General features: G+C 43.6%; 1 protein-coding gene across 1 annotated transcript; it reads left to right on the top strand.

The window, feature by feature from the left end:
* Window positions 1-10,597: 10,597 nt before the first annotated feature.
* On the top strand, window positions 10,598-11,928 carry LOC109615187 (killer cell lectin-like receptor 2). Its single transcript, XM_020043890.2, has 3 exons — window positions 10,598-10,738; window positions 11,415-11,522; window positions 11,608-11,928. The coding sequence occupies exons 1-3, from the start codon at window positions 10,627-10,629 to the stop codon at window positions 11,844-11,846; spliced, it is 459 nt and encodes a 152-aa protein (XP_019899449.1). The 5' UTR covers window positions 10,598-10,626; the 3' UTR covers window positions 11,847-11,928.
* Window positions 11,929-26,227: the final 14,299 nt, after the last annotated feature.

Raw genomic sequence — 26,227 nt, 5'->3', positions numbered from 1 at the left:
ATGCAAAAGCTGAATACCAAAGATGTGTTATTTCATTATTAGTAAAACAATATATCACCTGTTTCTGTCTATTTTTCTTTATATTAATCTTTTCTTTCTGTGTTTATTTTCAATAAAAAATGAAGGCAAAAAAGGAGAAATGTGTATGTTGTTGTCTCATTAAAGCAATGTAGAATTGGGTGGAAAACACCACACAGAACTTTTCTGAGGGTGGTCGGTTGAGGGTAATATAGGAGAATGTGGGAGAAAAGTTTTCAATAAGAATGAACAAGTAAACTGCTGATTCTTGCAATGTTTATATTGATTTGAGCAAAATATTGAGCACAGGGAGATGCAGCCTGCAGAGCCCAACTGTGTGAGGATATATAAGCATAGACATTCTATGTAGGTTCTATGTAGGTTGAATGTGTTTCCTATATATTAGAAAGTAATTGACTAGTTCAAATTAAGTTAACATAATAACAATCATTAATGTTAACATTAACATCAGCATTCCATGTTTAATTACTACAACAGAGTGATTTTACTACATATACATTATGTGTACGAGGAGACTCATTCAAAATAACCAACAGAAAAATACTTTATACTTTCTATTCATCTGACCCATGATACATTTTCAGAAAAGAAACCGTGTATTTTCGTTCTATACTTTTATTAAAGAACACAATACAGAAGAATGGTGCTTTGCCATGTGTGCCATTTTCATTCTGTCCTTAAATGAAAGTGCAGAAAGGACAGTGATAGGACATGTGATGCTAATTACTCCTCCCATTAATCCTGTCCATACAGCCTGTGTGTAGAGACAAGAACAATGGACACTCTACAATAACAGGTTATAGTTGGAACACTCCCGTTCACAAGTTTGGAGTCACTTAGAAAGTCCCTTTTTTTCCATGAAGACTTACATGAAATACGTTTGAATTGGAAATATAGTGAAATGAATAGGAAATACAGTAACTGACAAGGTTAGAAATAATGATTTTTAATTAAAATAATAGTGTCCTTCAAACTTTGCTTTCGTCAAAGAATCCTCCATTTGCAGAAATTTCAGCCTTGCAGACCTTTGGCATTCTAGTTGTCATTTTGTTGAGGTAACCAAAAGTTGAATTGGCTTAATGGGCACTTCTTACGTACTATAATATGTACAGTATCTCACAAAAGTGAGTACACCCCTCAATATTTAGCTAATATTTGATTACCCCTCCAAGAACTGCCACCTTAACGTGGTGGAGGGGTTTGAGTACCCGAGTGACCCTAGGAGCTATATTGTCTGGGGCTATATGCCCCTAGTAGGGTCTCCCAAGGCAAACAGGTCTTAGGCGACGGGTCAGACTAAGAGCGGTTCAAACCCCCCCTTAATGATGAAAAAAATTATGAGTACCGTGACGTCGCCCGGTATGGCGCAGCCGGGGCCCCACCCTGGAGCCAGGCCCGGGGTTGGGGCTCGTATGCGAGCGCCTGGTGCCCGGGCCTTCCCCCATGGGGCCCGGCCGGGCTCAGCCCGAACGGGCGACGTGGGGCCGCCCTCCTGTGGGCTCACCACCCACAGGAGGGACCATAAGGGGCCGGTGCGAAGAGGATCGGGCGGCAGTCGAAGGCAGGGGCCTAGACAACCCGATCTCTGGACACGTAAACTAGCTCTAGGGACGTGGAATGTCACCTCGCTGGCGGGGAAGGAGCCTGAGTTAGTGCGTGAGTTTGAGAGGTTCCGATTAGAGGTAGTCGGGATCACCTCTACGCACGGCTTGGGCTCTGGAACCACACTCCTTGAGAGAGGATGGACTCTTCACCACTCTGGAGTTGCCCATGGTGAGAGGCGGCGGGCTGGTGTGGGTTTGCTTATAGCTCCCCAACTCTGCCGCCATGTGTTGGAGTTTACCCCGGTGAACGAGAGGGTCGTTTCCCTGCGCCTACGGGTCGGGGATAGGTCTCTCACTGTTGTTTGTGCCTACGGGCCGAACGGCAGTGCAGAGTACCCGACCTTCTTGGAGTCTCTGGGAGGGGTGCTGGAAAGTGCTCCGACTGGGGACTCTATTGTTCTACTGGGGGACTTCAACGCCCACGTGGGCAACGACAGTGACACCTGGAGGGGCGTGATTGGGAGGAACGGCCCCCCTGATCTGAACCCGAATGGTGTTCAGTTATTGGACTTCTGTGCTAGTCACAGTTTGTCCATAACGAACACCATGTTCAAGCATAAGGGTATCCATCAGTGCACGTGGCACCAGGACACCCTAGGCCGCAGGTCGATGATCGACTTTGTTGTCGTCTCATCTGACCTGCGGTCGTATGTCTTGGACACTCGGGTGAAGAGAGGGGCGGAGCTGTCAACTGATCACCACCTGGTGGTGAGTTAGATCCGATGGCGGGGGAGAAAGCTGGACAGACTCGGCAGGCACAAGCGTACTGTAAGGGTCTGCTGGGAACGTCTGGCCGAGTCTCCTGTCAGAGAGATCTTTAACTCCTACCTCCAGCAGAGCTTCGACTGGATCCCGAGGGAGGCTGGAGATATTGAGTCCGAGTGGACCATGTTCTCCACCGCCATTGTCGAAGCGGCCGCTCGGAGCTGTGGCCGTAAGGTCTCTGGTGCCTATCGAGGCGGCAGTCCCCGAACCTGGTGGTGGACACCAGAAGTAAGGGATGCCGTCAAGCTGAAGAAGGAGTCCTATCAGGCCTGGTTGACATGTGGGACTCCTGACGCAGCTGACGGGTACCGACAGGCCAAGCGGGCTGCAGCCCGGGTGGTTGTGGAGGCAAAAACTCGGGCCTGGGAGGAGTTCGGTGAGGCCATGGAGAAGGACTATCGGCTGGCCTCAAAGAGATTCTGGCAAACCATCCGGCGCCTCAGGAGAGGGAAACAGTGCCCTACCAACGCTGTTTACAGTAGAGGTGGGCAGCTGTTGACCTCAACTGAGGATGTCGTCGGGCGGTGGAAGGAATACTTCGAGGATCTCCTCAATCCCGCTGTCACTTCTTCCATTGAAGAAGCAGAGGATGAGGGCTCAGAGGTGGACTCGTCCATCACCCGGGCTGAAGTCACTGAGGTGGTCAAGAAACTCCTCGGTGGCAAGGCACCGGGGGTGGATGAGATCCGCCCTGAGTACCTCAAGTCTCTGGATGTTGTGGGGCTGTCTTGGTTGACACGCCTGTGCAACATCGCGTGGCGGTCGGGGACAGTGCCTCTGGGATGGCAGACCGGGGTGGTGGTCCCTCTTTTTAAGAAGGGGGACCGGAGGGTGTGTTCCAACTATAGGGGGATCACACTTCTCAGCCTCCCCGGGAAAGTCTATGCCAGGGTTCTGGAGAGGAGAATACGGCCGATAGTAGAACCTCGGATTCAGGAGGAACAGTGTGGTTTTCGTCTGGGCCGTGGAACACTGGACCAGCTCTATACCCTCTACGGGGTGTTGGAGGGTTCATGGGAGTTTGCCCAACCAATCCACATGTGTTTTGTGGATTTGGAGAAGGCATTCGACTGTGTCCCTCGCGGCATCTTGTGGAGGGTGCTTGGGGAATATGGGGTCCTGGGTCCTTTGCTAAGGGCTGTCAGGTCCCTGTACAACCGAAGCAGGAGCTTGGTCCGCATTGCCGGCAGTAAGTCAGACTTGTTCCCAGTGCATGTTGGACTCCGGCAGGGCTGCCCTTTGTCACCGGTTCTGTTCGTAATTTTTATGGACAGAATTTCTAGGCGCAGCCAGGGGCCGGAGGGTGTCAGGTTTGGGGACCACACAATTTCGTTTCTGCTCTTTGCAGATGATGTTGTCGTGTTGGCCCCTTCTAACCAGGACCTTCAGCATGCGCTGGGACGGTTTGCAGCCGAGTGTGAAGCGGTGGGGAGGAAAATCAGTACCTCCAAATCCGAGGCCATGGTTCTCAGTCGGAAAAGGGTGGCTTGCCCACTTCAGGTTGGTGGAGAGTGCCTGCCTCAAGTGGATGAGTTTAAGTATCTAGGGGTCTTGTTCACGAGTGAAGGAAGGATGGAACGGGAGATTGACAGACGGATCGGTGCAGCTTCTGCAGTAATGCAGTCGATGTATCGGTCTGTCGTGGTGAAGAAAGAGCTGAGCCGCAAGGCGAAGCTCTCGATTTACCAGTCAATATACGTTCCTACTCTCACCTATTGTCATGAGCTTTGGGTCATGACCGAAAGGACAAGATCCCGGATACAGGCGGCCGAAATGAGCTTTCTCCGCAGGGTGGCCGGGCGATCCCTTAGAGATAGGGTGAGAAGCTTGGTCACCCGGGAGGAGCTCAGAGTGCCCCCGCGACCCGGCCCCGGATAAGCGGAAGAAGATGGTATGGTATGGTGGTAAATATTGGCTCACTATCTCACAAGCACTGACTAATATCTGGAAATTATAACCACTTTATATATACTTCACATATGTTTCCTTATTACATACTAGTACCCAATCATTTATGAAATCCTTTAGTGTGAAACCCAACAAATACTTAAAAATCTCAGGATGCTGGGCCACTATTTCCTGGGTACATGTGGCCATCTGCTCTTTCAGCAGAAACTCTGTCCTCTAGCTTTCCCACTGCCTCTAAATAACCTAAAACCGCAAGACAAATATATCAAAATGAAACAAATGTGTGATTGAAGGGGAAAACATATAGCTTCTGTTACAGATGATGTTTGTTTTTCTGTGGTTGAAAACCACAGTATCAATTCCTCTTGGAATAAGAACAGCATCTGTTCATCTGGAAAAAGCAACTGGGTAATGTTTTTTGTCTCAACACCTGCAGGACTGAATCTCAGATATCAGGACACTCAGCATTATAGACTGGCTACAGTTTCTCTGGGACTGCTGTGTGTTCTCCTACTGACTGCAGTCCTAGGCATCTCTGTGAGCTGTGAGTATCCAATATCTGCCAGTAGGTACTAGTGGGTCAAGTGACTTCCAAATAATTACAGAATGGCTGCCCCGTTTTCCACATTTCTCACTTTTTGCACTACACTATGTGCACACATGAAGTGTAATAAATATCAATGGGTCTGTAGTAAATAATAATATTTGACAGTATTGTTTTGCTGAAGATGCCACATCCAACCGACAAATGATTCAGTCTTCAGACTTGACAATTTGAAGCCTATACTTCCGTCTGTCTATAGAAAAAATTTCTATCAAAATTGCAAATATATGTTTTTTGATTCTGATTTTTTTACACAGTTTTGCCTAAACGAAAGGTTAAATTTCAAGATTTAACTTCATCAAAGATTAAGCTGGTAAATTATATTTTCTATAGTATTTTTGCAAATTTTCCATAATTACAAGGGTACTAGTAATTATGGAAACTGTATAAACTAAAAATCTTTCCTGTGAATTACTAATTCATTGCACAAAGCATAACAGTGTGATTAATAATGCTTTAATCAAATGAAATTGATTATCATGACTTTAGATAATTTATTGATTTGTAATATTTTAATGTCTGATAAATTAACTTTTTATTGTTAACTGTGATAGCTTTTTTGCTGTGTGTTTTTACACAAATGTTGTACTGTACGTTTTTTATGGTAATACATGCCTGAGCAATAAAGGAGACCTGGGTCTCAGTTAATTGTATAAATTAAGGTAAAAAAAAAAAAACATGCTAAAAGATAAAAGTATTGCTTTCCTATTTGTTTAGGTGCTTTTTTCAAAATGTGTTCCAAAGTTAAAAGAAAAATTGAGGATTTTTTATCCTGAGTTTTACCGATGCAGTTTGATTTTCCTTGTTGTTTAACATTTGTATAAAATCTTATCTTATAGTATCCCTTCAGTGCTGTTCTTAGAGGAACCAAACCTATCAGATTTTTACTAGGTGTCCTATACAGGACTTTAATAGGGAATAGACCACTTTGGATACGAGTGTCTCTCTCCCTCATTTAGATCATGGACACCTGTACGTTGTTGTTATCGCCCTCATCTGTGATCCTGCTCACCATTGTAGGAACTGGGTGTATTCTAAGTAGATCCAACACAATCCCTACTTAAGTTCAGTCTTTCCTCATGCATCTTGCCGGTAATTGTCTAGCTTTTGTACCTGTGTTACATTGTTCCTTTTTAATGTTGTGGTTTTTTCTCTTTTTCTCTTCTCATGTTCTGTTACGCTTTACACTACTGGTCAAAAGTTTTAGAACATTGTTCCATTGTTAAATTTTTTCAGACATTCACACAGTTTAATGTCTTAACATACAATTAAATGAAAACATAGAAACAATAAACAAATGGAAACAAAAAACTAATTTTGTTCAACAAATGTAGCCAAGATTTTTGATTCGTCAACGCAGCCATCTTTTGCAAAGATAACAGACGCACACACTCATGGCATTCTTTCTAGAGTGGAAATAAAAAATTGTTAGGAGAGTTCATGTCAAGTTCACTCAAATGTGTTGCACTTGCAGGTTGCCTTGCTTTCACCCTTCTGCCCATTTCATCCCAAACCAGTTTGATGGGATTAATGTATGGAGATTGTGCTGGCCATTCCATGAATTCAAGCCTAAGATCTTGTTCTTTTCTTCTAAGATAGTTCTGACATAGCCTACAGCAGTGGAAATGTGTACTGTTGGGGGTAGTTGAGGACCTTAGTTGGGAACTACTGGCCTAGAGTTATTTTTTGGGTCATTATCTTGCTGTAGGATAAACTCCTGACCAACTATACATACACCCCAGAGGGTGTTGCATAGTGCTGAAAAATGCTGTGGTATATATTTTTTTTGTTTAGGTTGCCACTCACTTTGTATTAACCCAGCAAAAGAGCCCCAGACCATCACACTTCCTCTTCCATGTCTGACAGTCGATGTTGCACACTGAGGAACCATCCTTTCGCCTATTCAAGGGCATGCAAAAACCCTGTGTGAAGAAGTGAAGATTCCAGCTTTTGATTCATCGGTCTATAAGGCCTTCTTCCAGTCATCAGTGGTCCACTGGCAGAGCTTCATAGCACAGACCTTTTCTTATTTTGCCATATTAGCAATGGATTTCTTACTACCACTTGAACGGTCAAACCTGCAGCTCAAATTCTTCTCTTCACAGTTATAACTGAGACTTGCTTACTTTGACCAGTGCTATGCTGTGCATGAAGCTGACATAAACATGAAATAATAACGTAAAGGTTTTTAAAAGTCCTTAGCTCCCAGAGCCGGTGAGAGCCCACCCTGGGGTCGGAGCTTGTGCACCCTTGTTGGACCGGTCGGCGCAGCTGGTTCCGCACCAGCAGTGGACACACGTCCACGGGGGACAAGTGGTGAATATTAGACAGGGAAACGGGCGCTTACTCTCAGCAACCCACTAATCTTTCTTTGCGTCCAAGCCCTCTTGTTAATTACCTTAGCCGCCAGCTGCCCTAACCAGCCCTAACCCCTTTCTCCCCATGACCCTCCCGGCTCTGTGCTTTATAGTCCCAGAGTCCTGTCAGAGCTCCCCCCTAATAAGTTACAGATGCCTTCATTTAATGTCATAAGGCTACCACAGTCATAAAGATGAGTATAGTACTCCAGCCGGCAGGAAGTGCAGCATTTGCACTACAATAAATACAATGGTTTGTATGTAATCAACAAAAGTTGGGACACATGTAAAAATGGTTAGCATCAAGTTTCAATGCTTAATTCAGCTGTTAACCACTTATTTGTTGCCGTATAACTGTGGAATAAATGTTTCATTATTATTCCATTTTTGGTAACCTAAACCTTTTTACCATTTCTCCAGTATTTTTTTTACCACTTACCTTTGTACCATTTCAGGTTATTCACTGGACGTGAACTGCTTTAATTTCAATAAAAACTGGATAAATAGGGGTGTTCCATAACCTTTGTGTCATGGTGCGGTGAGCAGCAGCGCCACCGTGCCATATTTTCACAAGTTCCCATATTCTCACGAACACATCCCGGACTGTCACATGTTTTCAATCCTTCACACCAGGTCCCAATTTGAATCGTTTGTATGTGTATATATGTTTCCCCTCTGCTCCCCACATTGTGGCTCATTGTGCTTGTCATGTTTGGATGTTGTGCGTGTTGCCGTTTATTGTAAGTACTTGTACCATTTCTTATAGTAGTTTTTGCTGCTTTAGTCAGCCCTTTGCTTTTGTGTGTTTTGTGCTCGGTGTTTGTTTATTTTCTTATAAATTAAAGACTCAACACCGACTACACCTGCCTGCACCTGGTTCCTTGCACTTGCAACACTGCACTACACCACCTGTTGTGACAGAATGAGCCACCTAATCTGGAACCACCTGTGGAATCGCCGCCTCCTCTCATGCATGCTCGGCACGTTCCTCTACCGAGACATGGAGCGGGAAGCTCCCGTTACCGTGGAGCGTGTCGAGCGTGTACTCGCGAAAGCGTGCAGACAACGGGCCATCACCAGCACGAAGGAGCTGCTGGCCCGGTACCCATTCCGTCTGCGGAGGGACATCTTCCCTTCGTCTGGGAAAGCACAGAAGCGGGCGAGGTGCCCAACGCTCGGCCCGAGGTCCCCCCAGGAAAGTTTTAGGGGGGGGCTGAGTGGGTGCCTGAGGGAAGCCCCGACGGCGCCCCCTCTATGTCCGGGGCCTCCTCGACCCCGTGCAGGCTGGCCAGGCTGTAGGCTGGCAATTAGGCGCACACCGCTTCCTGCTCCGCGGCCTTCCGCCGCCCCTGTCCCTGCGCCACGGCGCCGATTGCCCCCTGCTGCATTGGAGCAGCAGCCAGCGCCTCCTACCTGCCAGCAGCGGCAGTCAGTGCCCCCTGCTGCATTGGAGCAGCAGCCAGCGCCTCCTACCTGCCAGCAGCGGCAGTCAGCGCCCCCTGCTGCATTGGAGCAGCAGCCAGCGCCTCCTACCTGCCAGCAGCGGCAGTCAGCGCCTGAGGCCGAGGAGGAGTGGCCTGCACCGCCTGAGGCCGAGGAGGAGTGGCCTGCACCGCCTGAGGCCGAGGAGGAGTGGCCTGCACCGCCTGAGGCCGAGGAGGAGTGGCCTGCACCGCCTGAGGCCGAGGAGGAGTGGCCTGCACCGCCTGAGGCCGAGGAGGAGTGGCCTGCACCGCCTGAGGCCGAGGAGGAGTGGCCTGCACCGCCTGAGGCCGAGGAGGAGTGGCCTGCACCGCCTGAGGCCGAGGAGGAGTGGCCTGCACCGCCTGAGGCCGAGGAGGAGTGGCCTGCACCGCCTGAGGCCGAGGAGGAGTGGCCTGCACCGCCTGAGGCCGAGGAGGAGTGGCCTGCACCGCCTGAGCTTGCCGAGGTTTGGCCGCCACCGGCGCCCTCTCCTGTCCCGGCCCCTCCGGCGCCCTCTCCTGTCCCGGCCCCTCCGGCGCCCTCTCCTGTCCCGGCCCCTCCGGCGCCCTCTCCTGTCCCGGCCACCGACCCACCGTCGGCTCTTCCGGCCACCGACCCACCGTCGGCTCTTCCGGCCACCGACCCACCGTCGGCTCTTCCGGCCATCGACCCACCGTCGGCTCTTCCGGCCACCGACCCACCGTCGGCTCTTCCGGCCACCGACCCACCGTCGGCTCTTCCGGCCACCGACCCACCGTCGGCTCTTCCGGCCACCGACCCACCGTCGGCTCTTCCGGCCACCGACCCACCGTCGGCTCTCCCGGCCACCGACCCACCGTCGGCTCTCCCGGCCACCGACCCACCGTCGGCTCTCCCGGCCACCGACCCTCCGTCGGCTCTCCCGGCCTCTGACCCTCCGCCGGCTACCGACCCTCCGTCGGCTCTCCCGGCCTCTGACCCTCCGCCGGCTACCGACCCTCCGTCGGCTCTCCCGGCTCCTGACCCTCCGCCGGCTCCTGATCTTCGGCCGGTTCTGCCTCCCCGGCCTGTCCCGACGGCTCCGCCACCCTGGTTAGTCTCGGCTGTTCCGCCCCCTTGGCGGGTTTGTGCCGATGGGGGTACTGTGCTGCCCCGCCCCCCCTCCCTTGGGCTGGGGTTCGTCTTGGCCCGTCCGGTGGCCGGGCCTTTGGGGGGGGGTACTGTCATGGTGCGGTGAGCAGCAGCGCCACCGTGCCATATTTTCACAAGTTCCCATATTCTCACGAACACATCCCGGACTGTCACATGTTTTCAATCCTTCACACCAGGTCCCAATTCGAATCGTTTGTATGTGTATATATGTTTCCCCTCTGCTCCCCACATTGTGGCTCATTGTGCTTGTCATGTTTGGATGTTGTGTGTTGCCGTTTATTGTAAGTACTTTTCATATATTTATTGTAAGTACCATTTCTTATAGTCGTTTTTGCTGCTTTAGTCAGCCCTTTGCTTTTGTGTGTTTTGTGCTCGGTGTTTGTTTATTTTCTTATAAATTAAAGACTCAACACCGACTACACCTGCCTGCACCTGGTTCCTTGCTCTTGCAACACTGCACTACACCACCTGTTGTGACACTTTGAACGGTAATATAGGTATGAAATTAAAGTCCTCCGTTCTCCTTACGTCTGTGGCTGGACCCTTCCTTCAATATTACAGTTTCTTTTCATGAATTTTTAGGAACAGAAACCTCTCTTCCCCTCTCTTTCTCCAGAGTGCATGCACACCCTTTTCACTTGATTTCTATTTTGATTGAAGTAATAATCAGAGCGTCTAATAGAAGGGAGACAGAAAGGGACAGATATTAGCATTTAACACCATACATTATATACCTTTTATCAAGATTGCGATTATGGACATTGCAGAGGACATCTATACCAACATAGAGGAAGTCAGTTTTAAAGGCTGTGATGATCTGACTGCAGGTTACGCAACTTTACACATGGGTCTGCAGGATGGAACTAGTAAGTATGTTCACAGATACTTAAGACATATCATCACTAAATACAACCATGTGGGGATGAAAGCCACAGATCCCGTCATCTCAGAATATTCCCTGCAAGGGCCAGCAATCAGTTTAAATCAGTATGATAATCCCCATTGTCTAAGACAGTGTTTCCCAATCCTGGTCCTCGGGACCCAAAGGGGTGCACGTTTTTGCCCTAGCACTCACACACCTGGTTCAAATGGTGCCCTACACTTACACACTTAATTGATGTTATCAACCTATCATCAAGTCTTTAATTTGAATCAGGATTGGGAAACACTGCTCTAAGATGTCCCACGCAGGTCCTAGTGCGAAAAAAACTTTTAAAGATCTATAAGTGTTAGTATGTACAGCATCAATATAAATGAGTTTATTAGCATCATGAATGAGAAAAGTTGTGTGAGAAAATTGGGGAAAGACGAAAAAATTATATTGAGGAAAGTTTAGTCATTTTATCAAGAGGGTCTTAATATTTGAAGGGAATTGAGATCTCTTTGTTTGTTCACATTTACAGTACTGCTTTAAGACAAGTTTATGTCCTTGTGTAATTACGACACCAAATAATCAATTCCTATGTTAGAATTTTTTTATTGCTGTCAAAAAAACTTTGTAATGTCAGGTTTATGTAACCATTTGTTTGTTCACACCTGAAGGACTGAAGAGTGGGAATGAAAATTCTCAGCCTTTCAGACTGGTTACTGTGTCTCTGGGACTGCTGTGTGTTCTCCTACTGGCCACAGTCATAAACCTGTCTGTGCACTGTGAGTATTCAACTCGCAAATGGGTGGGTTGAGTGTCAAGACAGAGAAACATTATTAATATGTACTCTCCACTTTTCTATCACAGACCATAAAAAACACAATCAACTGTCCAGACTCCAGATCTCATACAACAACCTGACTGAGCAGGAACAAAAGTACCAGAACACCGTTTCAGAACAAGAGAACAAAATATCAGAAATGCAGATCTTGTTCAACAACCTGACTGATGAGAATCATAAGTTACAGAACAAAATATCACAAAAGGGTAAGTTTAAATCCAAATCTTGTAATAAAAAAAAATTCATATACAGTGGCCCTCATTAATGAAACGTGCGTTCTATCAGAGATGGGCAAAGATGCATCAACATTTATTTTAAAATAAGCTACCAAGTACCTTAATTTTAAGAGTATCAAAATAAACTACTGTATTTTTTGTATTTTAAAAACAAAAAAAAACTTTCATAAGGGAGTATGAAATCACTTCGCAAACCTTCCATCTATTGGTCTATTTGATCTATCCCTTCATCAGAACACTGACTCAGTTGATTAAGTAACCAACAGTTTTATGATTAACTAACAGTTTGCTAATTACTCATAATTGTATCCTAATTTACAGCTCTGGAAAAAATTAAGAGGCCGCTCCTAATTCTTAAGCATCTCTACATGTATGGCAGCCCTTTCATTCCAGTGTCTGTTATATTCCAACACAGGCACACTTCATTTTATTTAATGAGGTAGTGATTAGGTGATTACCTGAACCAAATCTAATTTAACGAGGAAAAGTATAAAATCCACTGCTGTGGTCATCACTATCCTCTTGCAATAGGACCTGTTTGGATGACGAAAATAGTGCAAGTAGTACCTAATTTGAATAAAGAAATAACTATTCAGCATGACAAAAGAGTTGAAAAGAAAAGTTTTGAGTGAGGAAAAGAAGGGTTAAATTCTGGCTTTACTGGTAGAGGCATACAGTGAGCGTCAGGCTGCTTCCATTCTGAAAATTTCAAAGACAGCAGTTCATAAGAACAAGGTCAAGCAACAGACATTAGGGACAACAAAGCTACAGACTGTCAGAGGGCCAAAACGACTGTCCACTGACCGAAATGACCGTCAACTCATTCGAATGTCACTCAACAACCGTAGGATGACATCAAGTGACCTACAAAAAGAATGGCTAATGCAGCTGGGGTGAAGTGCACGGCGAGGGCGGTTCGAAGCTCCCTTTAAGAGTGTGCTCTTAATCTCAGCTTGTTACAGAGTGTGCTCCTAATCTCAGCTTGTTACCTGTATGAAAGACAACAGGGAGCCAGAAATCTTTCTGATTGAGACGGGATGAAATACTTATTTCACTCATTAAAATGTAAATCCATTTTTGACAGGCGTTTTTCTGGATTTTTGTTGTTGATATTCTGTCTCTCACTGTTCAAATAAATCTACCATTAAAATTATAGACTGATAATTTCTTTGTCAGAGGGCAAACATACAAAATCATCAGGGAATCACTCACTGTAAATTATAGTTAAAATAAAATGTTTTTTTTTTTTTGTTGAAATTGACAGCTGTTTGGGGGATTACTTTATTATTTTATACCTTTATTTATTTTTTACTTTACTGTACTGCATGGCTTACTAGGTAGCCTAATGTCTCCTTTACCTACCTGTAACGGTTAAACCAATCAAGTGCAAAATATGAATTAATGGAAATTCACAGTGGGTGCGAGATACTATGGCTTGTAGGCCTCTCCAGGTGAAAATTTTACTCGGCAGAGAAGATGACCTTACTCCATTCCTCTTCGGTCCAATCCTTATGGTCTTTGGCAAGCCTCAGCCTGGCTTTTCTTTGCTTCTCATTGATGACATTTTGGTGGACAGTCGTTTTGGCCCTCTGACAGTCTGTAGCTTTGTTGTCCCTAATGTCTGTTGCTTGACCTTGTTCTTATGAACTGCTGTCTTTGAAATTTTCAGCAGGGCTGAAGTCGTGCAAAACTAGAAAAAAAAATGTCATCAATGATGAACACTGAATGTTCCTTGTTTTGTTAACCATTGGACATTTAGTTGTTTTATGATTTAAAACATATGTTAAAAATGTCCACAATGTATTTGTGAGTATTATATATATGTAAAATATATTTGTTTTGTTTATTTGCTGTGGGTCAAAACAAGGGGTCTGACAGTTTAAAAGAAATGAAAATGGGAGGGAATGTTTGTATTGTATTATTGTATTGTTTTCTGTCACTTCATATAAAAACGCTTAAAGTGAACCCATGCTGGCTATTCTATCTGTTGTTTTTTACATAGCTACAGTAGTTGCCTACATTGTGATATGTGGTCACATTTAGCACTGGTATTTCGGATTTGGTAATCTTAAAAAATGTGTACCTGCCTCAGGTTGATCCAATCCAATGTTGCATTGAAAAAACAGCACAAAAGTAAGATGGATTACCAGATCCTGGATAGCACAACATGGGATTTCAGAATCTGGATCATTCTGATCCAGACTAAACTTTTTAACAACTGGACCCTGTATATGATCATACGTCTCTCCACACACTTCAATCTGAGATCTTTTCTGAGAAGGTTTCATGAATGAGGGCCAGAATGTGTAGTGTATACCTGACAATGATTTATTAATTTGTTATTTTTCTGAAGAACGCTGTTGTCAAGGTTGGAGGAGTTTTCTTTCTGGCTGTTATTATCGCTCACTTGTTGGCAAAACTTGGAGTGAAAGCAGAGAAGACTGCAAAGACAGAGGAGCGGACCTGGTGATCATAAACAGTAGAGAGGAACAGGTGTGTGTGTGTGTGTGTGTGAGAGAGAGTGAGTGAGAAATATAAAGCGTCACCCTGATTACCTTCCTCCCCAATTATTTCACCCACACCAGGTGTCTCCCATTTCCCCATCACCCATGCCCATTCAACCTGCATTTATTATCTGTTCTGCTTGTCCATTCGTCTTGTGGATTCCTTTGTAGTTCTTACCTTGCTGTATTTCCTATGACCCTGTGACCCTACCCTAAGCCAAGCAAGATGGATCCTGGCTGATCAATTGATATGAGATTAGGTGCTGCTGGAAGTGGTGTTGGAAGGCCAATAGGGGGCACCCTTTCCTTTAGGCTATGTCAAAACCCAATTCCCCAGGGCATTGAAGGGAACATTGCCCTGTGTGAGGTGCTGTCATTTAGATGTTAAATGGGTGCACTGATTCTCTACGGCTTTTAAAGACCTCATAACCCTTATCGTAAGAGTAGGGGTGTCAACCTTCCCTATCTGGCCCTTGTCTCATCATGAACAGTTATTCCCAGCTCTATCTTCTAAAATGTGTGCATAGTCCAACTTGCAGTATTATGCAAAAGTTTTAACCCATCAAAGAGAATCCTGCTCACGAATTAACCCAAGGTTCCTGCAGTGTGTGTTTCAACTGACCCCTGTTTGGGACAAGAAGGTTGATGATCAAAATATTGTTCCTTGTCGGGCTCTAGTGACGTCATGTCATTGGCGCCTCTGAACTGAATTGAGTTGAAAAGCGGGAAGGTCCATTCCTTGTGGAACGTAATGACTTCCTGGATGAGTGAGAAATGTGATAGGAACCAACATGCCTTTGGATGTGCATCAAAAGACACTTACTTTGACATCGACTGTCCTGAGTCGATTGGGAGTTGTTGGCTAAAGCAGGACCTTAATCGTGAATTGAAGATCACAAACTTAATCTGAAAGTCAAACTTCTAAACTACTGAGGAGCAGTTGAGAGAATGACGGAGCAAACACATAAACATACAAATATTTTTACAGGTGTTTCTTAACCAACTAGGAAATAATTTGCATTTCTGGATTGGCCTGACTGACTCAGAGAAGGAAGGCACTTGGAGATGGGTGGATGGAACTACACCACCCACACCACAGTGAGTGAAATACAGAGGAATGCTAGCGTTAGAGATATTTTGGTTTGGAAATAACACTTTCTTCTGTAGAAACTACAGTGCAACCAGCAGTAATGATAAGATCATTTTTGTGAGTTGATTGAACTTGTTGCTTTTTAGGTTCTGGAGACAAGGAGAGCCAAATAATGCTCAGGGGAATGAAAACTGTGTAGTCTTCAACAGCTTTACGAGCCTAGAAAGTATTCACTCATGGAACGACCAGCCTTGCTCATTAAAAATCTACTGGGTATGTGAATACACGCTTACATCCTCCTGAAAATGACCCACATTATGATGAAGAATAGCAGCTTAATTTATTTTTAAAAACAGCACAGCTATGCATCTCTAACAAGGTAACTGCTTAATATAGCTTTTTGTAATTCATTGGTTTGTAATGGTTTAATGTCTGATAAACAAACTTTCAAATGTCAATTGTAATTGTTTTTATGGTATTTCCATTTTTTATATTTTATTGTGACCCATTTTGTATATTTATTGTGACACAATCATTATAACAGTTGATTTCTCTGTATTAATTAAGGAGAAAAAAAGTGAAAACTCATCTAAACCCTGATGTTGTAAAATGTTGGTTAATGTAACACATAATTTAAACCATCTTCAGTAGCTTCAACTGAACAATACATCTACTTCAAATGGATAAAGTTTTTCACAGATTTAATGATTTTGCAAGGGAACATAAAAGTTTGTTATGTTTTAATGTACAGTGTCACGCTCATGGAAAATAAAGGTATTGAAAGTATAAAAGTAAAAAATATTTGAATGTAGATATTGACTCTAGTGCAATGTTGGTTTAGGCATAATCTAACCTGCTAACAGTGGTTTCAACTGAGAAAAAGACAGGTGCTTTGGAACTGTGGTTCTCAACTGGTGTGCAACAACCATACTGGTCTTGAATTGGTTGTGTGTGTCTGAGTAATGTCTTTTGAATTTATGCTTTTATTTAGTTCATAAAAAAAGATGAATTAATAAAACTAGCATATTCTGAAATGGAAATTGAGCCAATACTTTTATTCACTTTTACGAATTCACTCAATCAACATTTGGCATATTGTGCACCTTACATATCAAATATCTAGATGCAAATATTAGCCTACAATCTAACATAGCTTGCAATCTGAAAAATTTTACTAATTTGAATGGTTTTTATTAAATATGGTATAATAATATTATAATATATTGCAAGTGTAGTCATATTCCTTTTGCAAGTTTACAGTCTCTGTTCCAAATATCGTGTCATCATCATAGACTTATACTAATACTGAAGTCTGAATTAATCAAATACGGTATTCAATTAATAATGGGCATTCATTAAGCTTTGTACTTTAGCTGTCAAGGCCTAGGCGGAACCCAAAAGCAAACAAGGACAAGTAGAGATCGTGAAGAGTGATTTATTAGTGAGAGCGTTAATGGAGAATGGACAGAGTGCAGGCAGGGGAGATGGAGTGAAGGTGATTCCAGGAGTCCAGGTAGTCAGGAAGGAGAAGGTGGGTCAGGATGCAGTAGATGAACCGGTCGTCAAGGCAGAGTCCAGGCAGGTGAATGGAGATGCGGAATCCTGTGACGGAGCGGAGAACAGGGAGAGTCAGAATATGAAACAAACAGGTAAGTGGGACCAGGCAGGACTTCTTACTGAGCAGGACGTACGAGATACGACTAACGATCCGGCGGGAACGAGACGTCAAAGCACCGCTTAAATGCTGCCGGTGAGTGGTGGAATAGGGAACAGGTGCGTGATCATCAAGGGGAATCAGCTGGCACCGGCAACACCACGGAGTAGACGCCACGCCCCCTAATAGGTTGCCAGGACGACCATAACAGAGGCACAGACAGAAAGGGGAACAGGTATCCACACACAATATCACAGGGGAGGGATCGTGACATTAGCTGGGCAATGACCCCCATTAAGTATTCTGCTAACTGTGGCGAGGCCTACCTGTGATTGGGAGACACTGTATGTCAAAAACTCTATGGTAAGTGTGGGAACTGCACTGTTAAAAAAACATATAAATTAGTAACGAGGTAACACAGCTCAGTTTTGTTTACTCAACTCTAGTATTTAACATGCTCAGTCAGCCAAAGCTTCCAAACCAATTTAAAGTTTTGTTTGCAAAACTTGTCACGTTTGCTAGATGGAAGCATCTGCATTGGGATGCTTCCAATGCAGATGCTTGGGATGCTTGGGATCTTAGAAAACATGCTGTGGAGTTAGATACTAAAATATTGTGGAGGCCAGAAACACAAATCTCAATAAGACCTTCAAATTAAAGGAAAAATCGGAATGAATGAGCGGAGGAACATAATGAATGCAGATGCTTCCATACAGGTGTACGGCATGTTACAATTAAGCAATTAACATAGAAATGCTGAGCATCCAGTAGAGTTCCAGAGTCATAGAATCTATGCCAAGGTGCATTGAAACTGGAGTAAGAAAATGTCCACTGGCTACCAGTCAACAAAACGTTCTGATGAGTTTATCTTTCAGATGGGCCAACAGAAAGACTAGTTAATTCATCAAGACCATACGCATAGACCAAAATGTATATTTTCCTATTGTTTATTCATAACTGATCTGTTAGGGATATAAACTACATGAAAGATGTAATGTTCTGTTACCATAGTCTACGGGTTAGCAATTCTAGCATGCGGATGAGGTTAGTACATTGTTGGATTTCTCTTAGTGTTAGGTATTGTGTTCTCAGTTGGTCCAGATGTCGAAGCTGCAAGCAATAACATACATGTAAGCCAATGCAGTGAATTGGATCTGGCCAACTACTTTTTCAGTATATCCTCTCTACATTTCCACAATTTCTAATCAAAAAATGCTAACAAATGCCTGAAAAAAAAACTCTCTCTATTTTCAAGATTCCTTTAAAATGGTATGGATGTCATCTTCTATGTCCTTATCTAATGTTGCCAGTAAATCTTGAATGTGTACTGTTGGATTAAAGTCTCTGTCCCACCATGTGTCTTGACTCACAGATGCTCTGAGACTGACTTCAGTCCAAACATGAATGAAAGAGAGCAAGAGGAGAGTGAGAGGAGAGTAAGAGAGGAGTGACAGAGTAGGTTGGTAGGGAGGTTGTCTGGATGTTAGTCTTTTGGTGGTCATCAAGCCAAATTGTGTCTCAGTTTTTTTTGCAACCACTGAAGAAACCTGTAGTGAGAGTAAAAAAGACTGACATGAATCACTGCAAGGGTGTCACAGAATCTTAGATTGTGAACAACAACATGTAAGTCACTAGATATTTCCCTCCTTCATCATTCTTTTCTCACCTCTTCCTCAGACTCTTTTTGCCTTTCTTCTGAGAAACCTGAACCTCAATATCCTCATAACCATGATGTGGCGAACAAAAGTGTTAAAGTGGTATTGCAGGACTGCGTATTTGAGATTTTTGTTTAAATTTATTTTGTGTATAACGTGCTATCAAAAATGAATGAATTACGTCAACAATAAAAGAAACGTGTAATTGGGTTGAAATTATCATTTGGAACCTTTAATATATGGGTTTATTTCACCGTAATTTAACCAGGTAAGTGGATTGAGAACCAATTATCATTTACAATGACAACCTGGCCAAAGGCATAACAATGACTTTAAATAATGAATGGCTTGACATGGAAGTGCAAAATGAATCAGGTGGAAAGCCATTCACTGTGGCTCTAAAATATGATAGTCTTGCATCCTCATCTAGATTTATCTACTATAAAAAGCCAGACACATATAGCCACTATACACTTGTTGGAACTGAACTGGGTCAAGGTCTAATTGTGGGGTCTGGCTTGGTTTTATCATGACAAACTTTTCACCAGGTGAAGCCATACTCATTTATCCGATTGAGGGGCTTCACCTTTCTGTACTGCATTAGTATTTGTCACGCCTGCGTCTCCTCCCATCCAACTCACAGGTCTTCTAGATACCACAGACCCAATGCCCTTTTCCTGCACTACCCTGGTCATCAATCCAACGCCCCGGTTATCATACACTCCCTCTTCACCATTACACACACCAGAAGGGTTTACTACGAAGTGGGTTCGATCTACTCAGAGTTAACTCTGGGTTTTCAAGGAATCTCAGGGTTGACAAACTCTGATTGACCAAATTGGTGTTGAACGGTACTACAGCGGTGATTAAGTTGTTAGTTGACTCGGTGTTAACATAATTGGAGTGGCGCATTCGGCAACGCAGCCTGAGTTTTTGCACAATGGCTAATGCTCCGTATTCTTCCCCGGAAGAATGCACGTTCATAATGATTTGAGGAGTTTAAAGCAGTGAGACTTGTTTGACAGCGCATTGCCATCCGTGTATATACCTGTGACAATATGTGATGTTTCAAGAATGACATCTTATTGCTTGTTTTGGTGTTTATAAACTATGATACTTAACGAATATGGATGATGTTAAAAGACTGATCTGTGGAAAGCCACAATTCAAAGACGGTTGCAAAGTAGTGTCCTCTAATTTAAATGTTATATTAAAGGGGCACATACAACATATTTGCCCAGTGCCAGCGTATATTCAAATAGGACTTTCAAGAATGAAGAGTGATCTGTGAAAGCTGTTACTCAGTGACGGTTGCATAATTGCTTCCTCCTATTTAAATAATATTATTATATTAAAAGGCACATGTAACACATTTTCCTCAGCAGCAATGCTTATTCAAATGTGACTTTCAAGAAAGATACCTGGCGGAAATATTATGGAAATAATAAATACATGTAAAATATGTTCATATGGGACACCACAAACAAGTATATGTAAATAAAACATTTGGCGGAAATGTAGGTCCAAATGGCTTAATCAGGGCTCCGATACACAATTCAAACTTTTCCCCCCTTAGTGGAGCAGAACATACAGGGATGTTTATCTCCAAATGAGAAGACCTTACCTGCTCCTGGATGAAATGCACCTGTACAATCTGATCACCTGCGGAATCTTACTTAATGTCTGTTCTTCAGTGAATTGAACTGTCATGTTTGGACCTCCTCTGTTTGAGGTAAAATGACGAGTTTTCCAAGTTGCGCCATAGTTTTTCTCTTTCAGGCCTTGGTAAGGTTCTCTGCTCCTGATGACTAAAATGTATTCAACTTACTTCATATGGTCAGTACCTTCTTTCAGTTGTATTTGTAAGCATCACCTCATATGGTGTTCTATGCACCTTATATATTTATATTACTGTACAGTACAAATCAATCAAATTGAATATTATTTAGGGGGTCAAATGGACCTGTCTGTAATATTGAAAATCATCGCCTCTACTTAATTTCTAGTGTTGTTATTGTTTGGTAAAAGTTCTGTTAGTTTGACACATGAGAGTCTGTGAGATCTATTTGTTGTGTCAGATTCAGGATTATTTGTGGAATAAAAAAAGTCAGGGGGAGAAGCTTCCTTTGTTGTTTATTCAAAATATATAGTACATGTCTTTCCTATATGTTCTTTGAGCTTCCCCAAATGTCTTGTCTTAAACAGTATATTTATACTAAACAAAAAAGCACATCCTACATTCCCCTCCACAGTCTGGACATCTTCCAGTCATATAAGAGCAATATACTCAACCGTTGAACAGTTTGGATTATTTATTTTTTCATTAATGTAACATAAAATTCATCAGAAATACCTTGTAGACATTGTTAATGTTGTTAATAGTCGCTGGAAATGGCTAACTTGGAATATCTACATAGGCATATGGAGGCCCATTATCAGCAACAACTCCTTTGTTCCAATGGCACATTGTGTTTGCTAATCCAAGTTAATTGATCATTAGAAAACCCTTTTGCAATTATGTTAGCAAAGCTGAAAACTGTTGTGATGAATAAAGAATCAATAAAACTGGCCTTCTTTAGACTAGCTGAATGTATGGAGCATAAGCAATTGTGTGATCAATTACAGGCTCAAAATGGATTGAAACAAATAAAATTCAAATAAAATTCTCAGTTTTATACATCTCTGTGTTCAGGTTGCCCATCTCAAAGTACTTTTGCCTGCCACCATACACCAAAGCCGGGAGAATATCTTCAAAGTTGCTGAAGTAGTGAAAACCAAAGTCGCCTCCTCTCGGGTCACAACGTACCCTCATGTTGTTGTCAAAATGCACACAGTTTTTGGCAAACCAAAAGAGGAGCTGGAGACCGTGCCGGGGTCGGGGGCGACCAAAGCCAGAGACTCTCAGGTCTTCTAGGGTGTTCATATCCTGTATGACAGACACCACCATGTTGACTTCTATGGAGGGAGAAATATAAGTGTAGATAGGATAGTGAGATAAGGGGAAGAGAGAAAGAGTTAAACAAGTAGCAAGCAAATAACACTCACCACCAGAATATAACATTCAAAACATAATGCTGCGTAAAATACACACAGAAATAAATATTCTCTGTGCACACACAAACACACACATATTGATGAGTGTACCTTTTTTGCAGTAAGTAGTCTTCCTCTACAATACAGAAAAGACGAGTGTAGAACAGTCTGGACTGGACCAGGTTTCTACCAACCATCCATCCATCTTCTTCCGCTTATCCGGGGCCGGGTCGCGGGGGCAGCAGTCTAAGCAGGGATGCCCAGACTTCCCTCTCCCCAGACACTTCCTCCAGCTCTTCCGGGGGGACACCGAGGCGTTCCATAGGATGCCACAAGGGACACAGTCGAATGCCTTCTCCAAATCCACAAAACACATGTGGATTGGTTGGGCAAACTCCCATGAACCCTCCATCACCCTGTAGAGGGTATAGAGCTGGTCCAGTGTTCCACGGCCCGGACGAAAACCACACTGTTCCTCCTGAATCTGAGGTTCTACTATTGGCCGTATTCTCCTCTCCAGTACGCTGGCATAGACTTTCCCGGGGAGGCTGAGAAGTGTGATCCCCCTGTAGTTGGAACACACCCTCCGGTCCCCCTTCTTAAAAAGAGGGACCACCACCCCGGTCTGCCATCCCAGAGGCACTGTCCCCGACCACCACGCAATGCTGCAGAGGCGTGTCAACCAAGACAGCCCCACAACATCCAGAGACTTGAAGTACTCAGGGCAGATCTCATCCACCCCCGGTGCCTTGCCACCGAGGAGTTTCTTGACCACCTCTGTGACTTCAGCCCGGGTGATGGACGAGTCCACCTCTGAGCCCTCAGTCTCTGCTTCCTCAATGGAAGACGTGACGGCGGGATTGAGGAGTTCCTCGAAGTACTCCTTCCACCGCCCGACGACATCCTCAGTTGAGGTCAACAGCTGCCCACCTCCACTGTAAACAGCGTTGGTAGGGTACTGTTTCCCTCTCCTGAGGCGCCGGACATCACTTGGATAGACGGGTGCGTGTGCGTTGCTTACCTGGAGAACAGATGACACCAAGATGCACTATGGGAAAAAGGCAAGCCGGCGGAGGCAGTGTGATGCTTTGGGCAATGATCTGCTGGGAAACCTTGGGTCCTGCCATTCATGTGGATGTTACTTTGACACGTACCACCTACCTAAGCACTGTTACAGACCATGGCAACGGTATTCCCAGGTGGCATTGGCCTCTTTCTGCAAGATAATGCGCCCTGCCACAAAGCAAAAATTGTTCAGGAATGGTTTGGGGAACACAACGACAAGTTCAAGGTGGCCTCCAAATTCCCCCCACCCCCGCAAGGTGGAGTTGTATGACGGTAATAGTATGTCACAATCGATCTACTACACACTAATGTATTACTTAGTGTATTACTAGACACTAATACACTAAAAAGTATGTACTAAAATGTGGGAGACTCCTAGAACTTCTGGGAAAGTTGGGATGTCTAAATTCGGCTGTGATGTGTAACGGAGTCACTCTTACTAGATACTGGCAGGTGGCATTCTAGATATCTACAGGGATTTTTCTGAATTAAAAACTCAAAGATTCCCAAATTCTCGCACTGCCTCTTTGTGTTGGCATGGTAAAACGTGATTTTGCACTCATATATAAAATACCAGTGAAACACTGCAGCTAATGGGACAGTAGGAAGAAAATGTTTCCCTATTGACATTGTTGCCAGGTGGGGTGTTTCCTACAATAATTGGGATATTTTTAATGGGCTTGGGCAGGTCAATTTCTTCGGGAGTCTTCGGGAGAATAGCAATTTATGGTCTATGAAATCTGGCATCCTTGCATACAGGTCCTGGCATTGTGGAGATGAGTAACATCGGAAAGACAACTGGATCCTAAAGCATGTCAAAATATTTAATTAAAACTTAATAGCCTCAAACTACATCCAATCCACATAACATTTTTACTTATCAGGTGACTTCTAGTAGCCTAGAATTATAGTTATATTTAAAGAGAATACGCAAGACAAACAAAGATGACTTGTGACCATCAGATTAAGGTATGTACTGTCAACAGGAACTATAGTATATGCAGTATACTGCTTAAAAATATATACAATTAACATATTTCAGTCACTAACAATATTATATGGACGACACCCTTTCGCTCTTTTCCATTGGTGAAAACTGAAGCCGCCAGTGTCCCGATACGGCGCTGACATCTTGGACTTGCGTCTGTGCAGATACCGATCTTGGGACCAGTTCTGCGCAGTAGTTATGCGCAGTAGCGAGCAGGAAGTAAACCTTTGCTTGTTAAACCTAGACGATATGTTATAGCCTAACTTACATCATGTTTAACCTTAATTTAGAATAGGCCTAATACAAAAATAATTGGTAACTTCTAGCTAACGATAACCTGCTAGCTATTAACATGGCTATTAACGAGGCTTGTTGTCTTTTAGCTAACGTTAGCTAGCCCATTACATTTATTTACTAATTAAATAGCTTATAAATTTAACTTACCGAAAAAAATTCAAAGATCGATTGGAAATGCCAGATCGGTTAGCACAATGTACTGCAGAACAACCCATTATGTCCGTGTGAAATTATATAAATTATAGAAATTTAGAGATTAAATGTAAAGCTCCAATCTCCTCAGTCCTCCGAAGATCGCGAAAAAAGCCTGATGGCGCTTCAGTGGCTCCTCGGCTCAGATAGCTGTCAATCACAGCTGTGAATCACGGTCACACCACCGTTTTTAGAGCATTAAATAACTAACTAAAAACAAACTTATTTTAAAAACAAACTCTTGAATTTACATTAGCGTGATACAAACTACAGTAAATGACAGAAACCAGCTTTGGAAAAAAGATATTTGAAGGGTTATTTAATTTAGTTGGTCTCGCGTCCCATTGAATAACATGGGGAGGGCGGGGTTTATGACCTATACTGGGACCACTCACCAGGGGGCGATCGAGACGTTTTGGCTTCACTTTTCAGGGCTTGTGCGGCACGCTTGTTTCTTACACACATGCGCAACTAACTGGGCTGGCGCGCACTCGGCCCTCAAAATCCATAATTGGTTGAGTTTGCATCTGTCGGCTGAAGTAAACTTTTTCACCAGAGACGAGATTGTCGAGTGGCTAATATAATGTGTTGTGTAAAAAGAGAAAAGGAGGATCGGAATAGCTAGGTTAAAAAAAGAAAGGCATTGGAGCAAGACGCGACCCAGTGTGCCAAACTAACCTATATATTTAGAGGGTAAACCACAGCTGGTGAATCAAAGCCCATCTATAGTTGATGGTGATGTTGAAGATGAGACAACTCTGAGTAGGTCGAACCCACTTCGTAGTAAACCCTTCTGGTTTAATGGTGAAGAGGGAGTGTATGATAACCGGGGCGTTGGATTGATGACCAGGGGAGTGCAGGAAAAGGGCATTGGGTCTGTGGTATCTAGAAGACCTGTGAGTTGGATGGGAGGAGACGCAGGCGTGACAAATACTAATGCAGTACAGAAAGGTGAAGCCCCTCAATCGGATAAATGAGTATGGCTTCACCTGGTGAAAAGTTTGTCATGATAAAACCAAGCCAGACCCCACAATTAGACCTTGACCCAGTTCAGTTCCAACAAGTGTATTGTGGCTATATGTGTCTGGCTCTTTATAGTAGATAAATCTAGATGAGAATGCAAGACTATCATATTTTATAGCCACAGTAAATGGCTTTCCACCTGATTCATTTTGGACTTCCATGTCAAGCCATTCATTATTTAAAGTCATTGTTATGCCTTTGGCCAGGTCGTCATTGTAAATGATAATTGGTTCTCAATCCACTTACCTGGTTAAATTACGGTGAAATAAACCCATATATTAAAGGTTCCAAATGATAATTTCAACCCAATGACACATTACTTTTATTGTTGACGTAATTTAGTCATTTTTGATAGCACGTTATACACAAAATAAATGTAAACAAAAATCTCAAATACGCAGTCCTGCAATACCACTTTAACACTTTTGTTTGCCACATCATGGTTATGAGGAAACTGAGATTCAGGTTTCTCAGAGGAAAGGCAAAAAGAGTCTGAGGAAGAGGTGAGAAATGAATGAGGGAAATATCTAGTAACTTACATGTTGTTGTTCACAATCTAAGACTCTATGACATCCTTGCAGTGATTCATGTCAGTCTTCTTTATTCTCACTACAGGTTTCTTCAGTGGCTGCAGCATGAACTGAGACACAATTTGGCTTGATGACCACCGAAAGTCTAACATCCAGACAACCTCCCTACCAACCTACTCTGTCACTCCTCTCTCACTCTCCTCTCACTCTCCTCTCACTCTCCTCTTGCTCTCCTTCATTCATGTTTGGACTGAAGTCTCAGAGCATCTGTGAGTCAAGACACATGGTGGGACAGAGACTTTAATCCAACAGTATACATTCAAGATTTACTGGCAACATTAGATAAGGACATAGAAGATGACATCCATACCATTGTAAA

This window comes from Esox lucius, chromosome 25 (assembly GCF_011004845.1).
Source record: "Esox lucius isolate fEsoLuc1 chromosome 25, fEsoLuc1.pri, whole genome shotgun sequence".
Classification (NCBI taxonomy): domain Eukaryota; kingdom Metazoa; phylum Chordata; class Actinopteri; order Esociformes; family Esocidae; genus Esox; species Esox lucius.
This window is presented reverse-complemented; position numbering and strand designations above follow the sequence as displayed.